General features: G+C 33.7%; 1 protein-coding gene across 2 annotated transcripts; it reads left to right on the forward strand.

The window, feature by feature from the left end:
- Positions 1–6073: 6073 nt before the first annotated feature.
- LOC115978339 lies at positions 6074–11242 on the forward strand. Of its 2 annotated transcripts, XM_031100363.1 has the most exons (6): positions 6074–6488; positions 8342–8622; positions 8782–9073; positions 9981–10261; positions 10434–10740; positions 10923–11010. In XM_031100363.1, exons 1-6 carry the CDS (start codon positions 6119–6121, stop codon positions 10934–10936), a joined length of 1545 nt encoding a protein of 514 aa, XP_030956223.1. In that variant the 5' UTR covers positions 6074–6118; the 3' UTR covers positions 10937–11010. The 2 variants fall into 2 exon arrangements, with proteins under 2 accessions (XP_030956223.1, XP_030956222.1); XM_031100362.1 differs by having other exon boundaries at positions 10434–11242.
- The last annotated feature ends 209 nt before the right edge of the window (positions 11243–11451 follow it).

Genomic DNA, 11451 nt, shown 5'->3' on the forward strand with positions numbered 1-11451 from the left:
ATTAAAGTTTGCTATTTGTTAAGTCTCTCTCAACCATCTCTCTGAATCTTTGCCTCAAATTTATAATATCTAATACCATGCCCATCTTGCATAATCATATAAAACTGAGTTATATAACTCTCAAACAACTATACTAACCAACCCCAACCTTCAAAAAAAATTCCCACAGAATCCAAAATAGCGGCAGCCCCAACATAACATTTTGTAGGCTATCATATAGGACAACCCAGAGATTATAATAATTTATAAAAAGGGAAAACCAATGTAAATAAAGACGACAATAACACTATATATCAAACCATAGCCTTTTGTAATTTCTTGTAGTTGAATTCTTTTAAACAGAGAACAAAAGGCATATTACAAAGGAATCTGAGAACAAACACCTGAGCATTCCAAACTTGTTCAAGAAATACCACAAATGAATTGGCAAAGAAGAATTAGAGAACAAACACCTGAGCATTCTATCAAACACATGTTCAGCAATCTCAAACAACTATACTAACCAACCCCAACCTTCAAAAAAATATTCCCACGGAGTCCAAAATAGTAGCAGCCCCAACATAACATTCCATAGGCTATCATATAAGAAGACCCAGAGATTATAATAATTTATAAAAAGGGAAAACCAAAGTGAATGAAGACGACAATTACACTATATATTAAACCAAAACAAACCTAGAATTGAAATCAAATAGAAGAATCCCTGGAAACCAAAAATCCAATAAAAATTTCATAACCAAAAAAAGGGAAAAAGAAAATCCAAACCAATGTAAAGTGAAGATGAGAAAAACACTATATATCAACTAAAACAAACTCAGAATTAAAACCAAATAGAAGAATCCCAAGAAACCAAAAATCCAATAAAAATTGCATAAAAAAAAGGGAAAAGGAAAATCTAATTACAAAAATTTCATGATTCTTCTTTGCCATAGATTTGACAACAAAGGAAGAAGAAGAAAACGTGGAAAAATACAAAGAAAAAAAAAAAGAAAAAAAGAAAAAAAAAACCTTAAATCCAGCGTATATTAGAAAATAGAGAGGTTGTGGGGTTTAGACATGAAGGTTGAAGAGGGAGTTGTATAATTGTATTAGGGTTCTAAATTTTTTTGATAAACGTATTAGGGTTCTAAATTGACAATTCTAATATAATAATAAAACTTTAAACAGAATTAAAAAAAAAGGTGACGTGAAGGCTGACGGGGGAGTTGTATTTTTTTTTTTTGGAACAAATGGGGGAGTTGTATTATTGTATACTGATGGGGGAGTTAAATTAATAAATTCTAATATAATAAAATGTTAAAAAGAATTTTTAAAAAAGATGACATTTAAAATTGTGGAGCTGCTGATGGGGAGTTAAATTGAATAATTCTTAACTAGGGAACATTGTACCAACTAGAGGACTTCGCCAAGGAGACCCCCTCTCGCCATATCTTTTCCTGCTATGTATGGAGGGTTTTCATGGGCTATTGAAAAAAGCCAAAAATTTGGGAGACATTAAAAGAGTCTCTATTTCCCGTAATGGTCCAAAATTAACCCATCTCCTTTTTGCAGATGATAGTCTTATTTTCTGCAGGACAAATGATAGTGATTGTCAAAAGTTGCTAGAGATTTTGGATACATATGAGAGAGCTTCTGGGCAGCAGATTAATTGGGATAAGACCACTATCTTCTTCAGCAAATCCACTTCCTCAACTATGCAAGAATCAATAAAGCAAGCTTTAGGAGTTCCGGTGGTCCAACAATATGAGAAATACTTGAGATTGCCATCTTTTATTGGACGGAAGAAAAAGGAAAGCTTTGATAATATAAAGCAAAGGGTGTGGAAAAAGCTATAAGGATGGGAAGGAAAGTTGCTCTCACAAGCGGGAAGGGAGGTTTTAATCAAGGCGGTGGCTCAAGTACTTCCAACCTACACAATGTCATGTTTCAAATTGCCAATTGGATTATGTCATGAGATTGAGGCCCTTATCAAAAAATTCTTTTGGGGTCAAAGGGGAGAGGGCCGAAAAGTCCATTGGCTTAAATGGGAAGGGCTTTGCAAGTCGAAGTCCCAAGGGGTATGGGTTTTAAGGATCTATCTATGTTCAATGATGCTTTATTGGCGAAACAGACATGGAGGCTCTTACATGACAAAACATCTTTGTTTAAGTCCAAATACTTTCCAAACGGTACAATCATGGATGCAGCCAATCCAAGTTCCGCTTCATATGCATGGCGTAGCATAATTTGGGGTAGAGAAGTCATTAAAAAAGGAGCAATATGGAGGATTGGGGATGGCAAATTTGTTGACATATGGGCAGATAGGTGGTTGCCTCGAAAATACTCTCCTAGAGTATTATCCTCTCGGCTTGATGAACTGACAGATTCAAAGGTTTGCTCCTTGATAGATGTGGACCAAAAGCAGTGGAAAACAGAGGTTTTGGAGAATATGTTGCTCGGTTTTGAAGCGGAGATCATTCTAACAATCCCCCTCTGTCGCACCGAACAGCCAGATGTCCTCACATGGCCCTATAATCCTAGAGGAGAGTATACGGTTAAATCTGGGTATCAGTTCCTGCAACGAGAGCACCAGAATGCACAGCCTGGTCAATCTGATGTTTCGAGGTTGAAACCGTTGTGGCAAGCTATTTGGAACCTCCCCGTACCGAGCAAAGTGAAGAACTTGGTTTGGAGAGCAACCAAGAACTCCTTGCCAACCAAAGACAACCTGGTTCGAAGAAAGATTATCCAAAACGGCAGCTGTGATGTTTGCCGAGAACACACGGAAGATGTGAAGCATGCATTATATAGCTGTCCAAAGCTTGCTGAACTGTGGAAAAAAATGCCTCAATGGACTCACGTGAATGTAAGTAGCGCTGGGACTTTTGTGGACCTGATCGGAAATGTCTTCGCAGAAAACAGGGAGCCAGCATTGTTTGCCACAGTAGTGTGGACCTTGTGGACTTGAAGAAACAACTTGAGAACGGGTAAAAATGTAGACCCACTATTTCACTTGTTGCAGCGAGCTAGGGAGAGGGTGGAAGCTTTTTCACGGCACAACACCGTACCGGTAGCGCCAGTGGGACGCCAACCAGCACGGTGGCAACCTCCAGGACTCGGTCTGTACAAAGTGAACGTTGATGGGGCCCTTTTTGATGCAGACAATACAGCGGGTTTGGGTGTAGTTATCAGAAATGAACAAGGTCAGGTAATGGTCTCTCTTTCGGAGCGTCTTCCACTGCCTTCTTCAGTGATAGAGGTGGAAGCATTGGCTGCTTGACGAGGCTTAGAGTTAGCAGTGGAAACCGGGTTTAGGAACATAGTGTTGGAAAGCGACTCTCAGATCCTTATCACAGCACTTCAGGGAGACTCTTATTCCTTGGCAAGTTTTGGTCATTTAGTTAAGGATATTCTGTTCTTAGTCTCTTATTTATCATCGTTTAATTTTACTCATGTAAGGAGGCATTGTAATGCTCTTGCTCACTCTTTAGCAAGACAGGCACAAAGACTCTCTAAACCACAAGTCTGGATGAAAGATATATCACTAGATATTTTAACAGTTTTACATGCTGATCTTTTAGGCCTTCCTTAATATAAAGCACAATGTTGATTCTCAAAAAAAAAAAAAAAAAAAAAACTTTGTATTGGGTGAGTAGGACTTGGGCTTCGTTTGAGTATTTTGTTTTAGTTTTTCTCCCTCAGTGCTCTAGCGTGGTCTTCTCCATGTTATAAAGCCTGTGGTTCTATGCTCTATTTGGGTAGGCTGTCTTTTGTATATGGGCTTTCTTTCCCTGGTGTTGGTATTTAGCCTAGGGGTTGTACCTCTTATACGTTTAATTAAATAAAATATCTATCTCTTACCTCATAAAATAATAATAATAATAATAATAATAATAATAAAACGTTAAATTTTTTTTTTTTTTAAAAAAATGACGTGAAAAATTGTGGAATTAGCAGAAGTTTCGATTATATATATACTAGTAGCTAACCCATGCGATGCACGAGAAAATTATTGACTATGAAAAAAAACTAACAGTGAATGAAGAATTTAAGTTATCACTTATGCAATGTTGTTGATAGTGCTAAACAGCCTTAAAAATCTGAGACAAACCCATGGAATGGATTTGAAATTTGTTCACAAAGAAAGAAAGCCTTACGTGAAAAAATATATTAGATTAGTATAAATAAAAAAATTAACTAAGATAGTCCAATTTAAAAGGTTTCAAAATAATAATAGTCCAATTCAAAATATAAATAAATATGTTAAATTAGTACAAATAGAAAAATGAATTAAAATAGACCAATTTAATATAGAGACATATATTTCTTTATATATTATTGGTCAAAATTCAAATAATTTTTTTAAGATGTTTTAACTAATATATCAATACTAGACCCAAATCTTTACCCAATAATAATAATAAAAACTACATTTTCTAGAATATTACAATTATAATATGAACTTAAAAATAATGAAAAAAAAAAAATGAAAAAGAAGAAGAATAGGTTGACAAAAAGAAGAAGAGAGAAACATGACATACATATTATATGGTATAATGGAGGATCTCAAAATTGAAATAAAATGTGGTTGGTGTTCAGACCGGGTAAAGAAAAAGGTTCAAGATTTTGAGTTGATTTAATAGACCAAAAGCCACGCTTAAACCCAAACCCAACTAAAAGTTAAGCTTAAGCCCAAATCCAAAACAAAATTTTTCCTGCCAATTTCATCCTGTATTCCATCTCCTGTACTTGCCAATTGTCACATCAACTTCTCATCAAAGCCAAACAATCTTGATTTTATTTACATTTTCTTCTCTCTCTCCAAACTCCCACTGCACACTCATTCACTCTTTATTTTTACTTCTTCCTTTTGTTTGTTTCCTTCTTCCTTCTGCAGCACCGTAACTCCCACCAGTTGTTATCACCTTCGATTTGTTCTTCTCAGTTCTCAAGCCTGCGTTTCCTGTTGAAGATCTAGGTTCATAGTTTCCTTTTTATCAATTTTTTCTTTTATTTTTTTTTTCTCCCATCTACCTTCTTCCCCAAGATTTCACTCTCAAGGTATGAAAAATTTTCAGTATTCACATTTTGGCCCAACCGGAACGTAACTATATTCAAAACATTGGTCCACGCCGTGTCGGAGCCGTGTTGGAGAAGCAAAAAAAAGAAAGAAAGAAAAGACACTGCTCGGACACATCGACCTCTGTTTTGAGGAAGAAGATACCTATTGGTTTGTGGGTATGGTGGGTTTTGATTGAGGAATCTGTAAGCATGGTTTCTTTAGATGCTTTGCTGTTGGTTTATCGTGAGTTTGATCGTTGGGAGAGCTGGTAGGGAGGAGCATAGAGGAGTGTTGGGTTTGGGGAGCTGGTAGAAGGAGAGAAGGCAGGGCGTGAATTTTGGAGAAAGAGAAGGCAGAGCGATGAGAGCATCGGGGTTGGGTTTTAGAAAAGTTTTATTATGGTTTTTTTTTTTTTTTTTTTTTTTTTTTTTTTTTAATATTACTGACGTGGAAAATTGTAGGAGTTTCAAAAGTTTCAGTTTTATATGTCGAGTTTTGGAAAAGTTTATTATCGTTTTTTTTTTTTTTTTTTTTTTTTTTTTTTTTTTAAATATTGTGCTGATGTGGAAAATTATGAGAGTTTCAAAAGTTTCAGTTTATATGTATATAATATAGATAATAGTATAATTATATATATATAATATATATATATTTTGATAAGCCGGTTATATATATATATTATAGATAGATTAGATTAGAGATGTTATCTTTATAGCCGTCAATTAGTCCTAGTTTCTTTTGAAATAGAGTCCTATCCTTGCAGAAGTAGAACTAGAAGTAGACTCTGAACTATATATATATATATATATATATATATATATATAGATTAGATTAGATTAGATGTTATCTTTATAGCCGTCAATTAGTCCTAGTTTCTTTTGAAATAGAGTCCTATCCTTGCAGAAGTAGAACTAGAAGTAGACTCTGAACTTATATATATATATATATATATATATATATATATCATAGAGAGAGAGAAAGATTTAGCAAAAACAAATAGAGAGAGTTTCAAACTTACGTGTAGGCGGGACGTCATCTCCTTCTGTGGAGTCCGATAAGAAGTGCAAGCCGAGTTTGATGGTTTCTGTTACCACTCCCACTAACCCTACACCACAGCCCCAAGCCCATACACAACCTCCAGCCCAAACCCAAGCCCTGAACATAATAGAACACTGCAACAACATCAACAACAAGACTCCATTGACAACACCACCAGTGGTTTCACAAGATGATCATGACTCAGATATTGATGATCTTCTTAAGGAATACGAAGATTTCGCTAATGATGAATTCTCTTTTGATGATTTGCCTCCTGGATATAGGTTCTTCCCCACTGATGTCGAGCTCATCAGGTTTTACTTGAATAAGAAGGTTTCCAATGAGCCCCTCCCTCCCAACCAGATTGTCGAGACTAACTTATACGGCTACAATCCCGAGTTTCTTGCAGGTTAATCTTTAAATATCCCTTGTTCTTGTTCTTGGTCTTGGTCTTGTTTTTGTTCTTGTTTTTCTTTATAAATTAAATGGAACTTCTTGTTTTTCTTGTTTTCGAATGCTTTAAAGGTCATATACAAAGTTTTTCATGGAACTAATATGCAAAACAATGTTTAATTAATATGAGTCTACAACTTTTTTTTGTTGTTGTAATTTTTAGGTTTAATTTGTAGTATGTTAAGTGTGTGTTATTTTTATAGTTTTGATATTTTCTTTAAGCCTATATAGTGTAATCTTTGCATCGAAATCAATCCCAATAATTATGGTGGCCTCTCTTATATAAAACTTTGAAAGGGTGTACATATATATCCTATCTTTTAAGTTAATCACGTTTCACTAATTCTTCTTGAGCTTTCTTTCCAAGTTAGGATATGTAATTAGCGAGACAGAACAGTTTATAAACTTCAAATTATTATTTGAATATCTTTTCAAAAATTATATAGATGAATATAAGGTGTGATAACTGACTCTGAGCACTTATAACACAATCACCTACATGCATGTACGCAGTGTATCATTGTGAAAACAGATATGACATCAAGTACTACATATATAGATGTGGTGCAGGTGCAACAGTCACCTAAATTTTTTTAGGTTAAAATAAAAATTTGTTTTTCTTTTTTTGATCCTTTCTAACTTTTAAAGTCTTGTGTAAAGATAGTAAGAACTATTTTATGTAAATTCACGTCTCAAAGTCAATAATGATCAGGGACGGATTCGAACATGAGGGGGGCCAAAGCTTAAAACCAAAAAAAAAATTATGAAAATAAAAACTAACATCTATTTCATATTCAACAAAATACTACATACAAAATTAGTATTTCTTAAACATTTCATATTATAAAAACATCAACAAAGTATAACATACAAAATAAGTATTTCTTAAACATTTCAACACATTATCAAAATGGAATTCGACGCTATTTTAAATTTCTAAAATCGTTTATGATTGATTCTGTACCAAATTTTGCAGCAATCTCATTTTCAATGTACAAAATCAAAGACTTAAATCACAACCACACAAAGAAATAAATTAAATCACAAGAGAAAAACACAATTTTATATATATAATATATTGGCCACACGACCCACACAACACAAAGTAACAAAGACAAAATTTAATGATCCAATACAAAGACTTTTACGATCATTGTCTAACATCTATTTCGATCAAATAATGCCTCTCATGTGTATTTCATTTATCTGCTTCTACAAAAAGAATGATGCATACTCAAAATTCAGCATTAATAGTGCTGCCAAATCTAGTGCACTCAAACAATCATTGGTCTCAAGCACAAACACATTTTCTTATATATACTAGTTCTTTTTCTTTTTTTTTTCTTTTTTTTTTTTTTTGGGGGGGGGGGGGGGGTTTGGTGGGTGGGGGACTATGGCCCCCCTCTGCCCTACTGTAGGTCCGTCCCTGTCAATGATGGTAGGGATCTTTGTTATTTCTTGTTGTAGTTTTCAGTGAGTATTTTTTTTTTAATAAAGTTTTTGTTATTGTATTTCCTTATTGCTCGAAAAAAGTTAAATTAGAGAGCTTGTGAAAGAAAAAAAAAGCATTTATACGTTAACTAGAATTTATGAGTTTTAATTGGTTTAAACTTTAAAAATGATTTAGCACTATTTCAAAGTCAAACTATAAAATTTATATAGAATGACTTTCAAAAATTTATGTGACTATGTTACCTATATATTTATAAAAATTAATGGCACAATGTTAGAAGAAGTCAACCAAGAAACACCAAATAATTTCATTTTATATTATTTTATATACGTTTTAACATTCCCAATGACTAGCAGCAAACTACAAGAAATGTGGAGAAAATGAATTGTACATTTTTACTCCAAGGGATCGAAAGTATTTAAATGGAGTCCGTCCAAATCGAGCTGCTGGTGATGGATATTGGAAAGCTACTGGAGTTGACAAGCCTATCATATTCGACGAAACCCTAATTGGGTATAAGAAGACACTAGTTTTCTGTCAAGGAAAACCTCCAAATGGTATGAAGACTAATTGGATTATGCATGAATTTAGAGTTGACACTCCTCCTCGAGATAAAAGGAATCCAAGTGACATGAGGGTATGCATATTTTGATCCTTTCATTTTAGCTTTTATATGACTCATTAAAATGCTATTTGAATCTTCTTTTTTGTGCTTACTTTTCAAATATCATTGTAGTAATTTTTTGTTCACAAATTCTCTCATTCTCAAACTGACTATTGCATTCATGTTATCCAGTTGGATGACTCAGTCTTGTGCAGGATTTATAAGAAAACTGATCCCAGAACAAAATCTAATAGGAAATCAACCTGGATAAACATCAGGAAGGGGATGGAACTAGAAGAAGCTCTTCTTGATTTATTTTTTGATACATTCCCTTTTGATACATTCCCACCTGGATATAGGTTTTGTCCCACTGACGATGAGCTTGTCAGGTTTTACTTGAATAAGAAGGTTTCCAAAGAGCCCCTCCCTCCCAACCAGATTGTGGAGACTAACTTATACCACCACAATCCCGAGTTTCTTGCAGGTTAATCTTTAAATATCCCTTTGTTTTTTTGTTGTTTTTTTTTAATAAAAAATTAATCGTTCATGTTTTGAGTCGAATGGAACTTGTTGTTTTCCAATTCATTGAAGGTCATATTCATAATTTTGCATAGAACTAATATGCTAAATAATGTTTAATATGAAAGTCTACAACTATTTTTTTTTTTTTTTGGTTGGTAATTTTTAGCTGTAATTGGTAGTATATTAAGGGTGAGTGATTTTCATGGTTTTGATATTGAGTTTGAAATTGGTAAGAATAGGGTATAAAACTCATGTTTTACATCATTCAATAAGAGATTGCCACATCATTACTTTTTACTTAAAGCTCTATACATCTTACCACATCTAATAATATCTCAATAAACACTCAATTGAGTTGGATTTTCAAATGGGTATTACAATTGATTGAATGTGGTTGTACCTATCTTTAATATATAATATGATGATTTGACATGTTGAAATTGAAGAGTGTAAAAACTCAAGTTTCACCACATTGTTATAGAATTTAATTTCTTTGATATTTGCTTTAAGCCTTTAATTATATAGTGTAATCTTTGTATCGCTGCATATTGATATTTATAACTTTGAAAGGGTATATATATAGCGTATCTATTAAGTTAATTCTTGAACTCTCTTTCAAAGTTAGAATATGCAATTAACGTCTTCTCAAAAAAAAAAGAAAAAAGAATATGTAATTAATGTGATCAAATAGTTTATAGACTTCAAATTATTATATAGATAAATGAGTCAACATGACGTGTGAGCACTGAGTAATAATAACACAATCACACCTACATGTACAAAGTGTATCCTTGTGAAACAGATATGACATCAAATACTTTCATTTCATATTATTTTATATATATTTTAACGTATCCAATGATCAACAGCAAACAACAAGAAATGTGGAGAAAATGAATGGTACTTTTTTACTCCGAGAGATCGAAAGTATTTAAATGGAAACCGTCCAAACCGAGCAGCTGGTGATGGATATTGGAAAGCTACTGGAGCTGACAAGCATATTATATTTGACAAAGCCCTAATTGGGTATAGGAAGGCACTAGTTTTCTATCGAGGAAAAGCTCCAAATGGTACGAAGACTAATTGGATTATGCACGAATTTAGAGTTGACACTCCTCCTCAAGATAAAAGGAGTCCAGGTGACATGAAGGTATGCAAATTTTATATATCCTTTCATTTTAGCTTTTATATGACTCATTAAAATGCTATTTGAATCTTCTTTAGAGTTTTGTGCATACGTTTCAACTATAATTGTTGTAATTTATTTATTCTTAAATTCTCTCATTCTCAAACTGACTATCATTGAATTTTATGTTATCCAGTTGGATGATTCAGTTTTGTGCAGAATTTATAAGATAACTGAAAAGGAATCAAAATCGAATGAGAAATCAACCCAAGCCCATGCCCAAGATGATCAGGAGGTTCCAAATTCCACATCTTTGCCTCAAAATGAGCCGATGGAGTATTTCGAATTCAAGGATCCTATGGCACAAATGATATATGACCATGACTACATGCTTCAATCTGGTCAAAATGCACCTAGTGCATTATTGGAAGTTCCTCAAAACAGTAACGCTGCTACTCTCATTGACATGCCTGGGTTCCATGATCCATTTCAAGCAATGGGCGGTAATATTTTTGAGACTCCTGTCCAGAGCAATCAACAAAGTTTCTGTTTTCCTCCTTTAGTGAATTCTGTAGAGACCCTAAATTTGCCAAGTAGATACCAAGATTGGTCGTACACTACAAACCCTTTCAAGAACATCTCAGCAATGCAATCTGATTACTACAATTACTGTGTTTATCAGCAGGCATCGCCGAATAATCAAGTGTCAACATCGATTCCTTCTCCCGGTTATGACCCAAATATGCTTTTGATTCTGAATAATCAAGTGTCGACATCGATGCCTTCTCAAGTGTCACCATCGATGCCTTTTTTCAGTAATGACCCAAATAAGCGTCAAAAGCTTTCAAATGATGACCATTCATTTCGATGATTGGTAGCATCGACTAGTGTAGATTGGTAGATCTTTAGCTAGCTAGCAGTATTAGTTTCTCTCTCCATTTCATTAGGAAATCTGCACTCTGTAGTACATCTTTTATTTTCTTAGATAGACAAATGTCATTAAGTTTCTTGCTTGTGGATAATTTAGTCGATTTATTTGAAATATTTTTTAGATAGTTTTTTTTTTTTTAATTATTATTATTATTATTATTATTTTTTTATGTTTCTGCGTTAATTTGCTTGGTCTTGTGTTTTAATGGCTAATTGATTGTTTATGGTCTATACTCTAATCTATTCACAAATGTAGATGGTGGACAATTTGCAAATCACCTCTT

The sequence above is a fragment of the Quercus lobata genome, chromosome 2, assembly GCF_001633185.2.
Source record: "Quercus lobata isolate SW786 chromosome 2, ValleyOak3.0 Primary Assembly, whole genome shotgun sequence".
NCBI classification, from domain to species: Eukaryota; Viridiplantae; Streptophyta; class Magnoliopsida; order Fagales; family Fagaceae; genus Quercus; species Quercus lobata.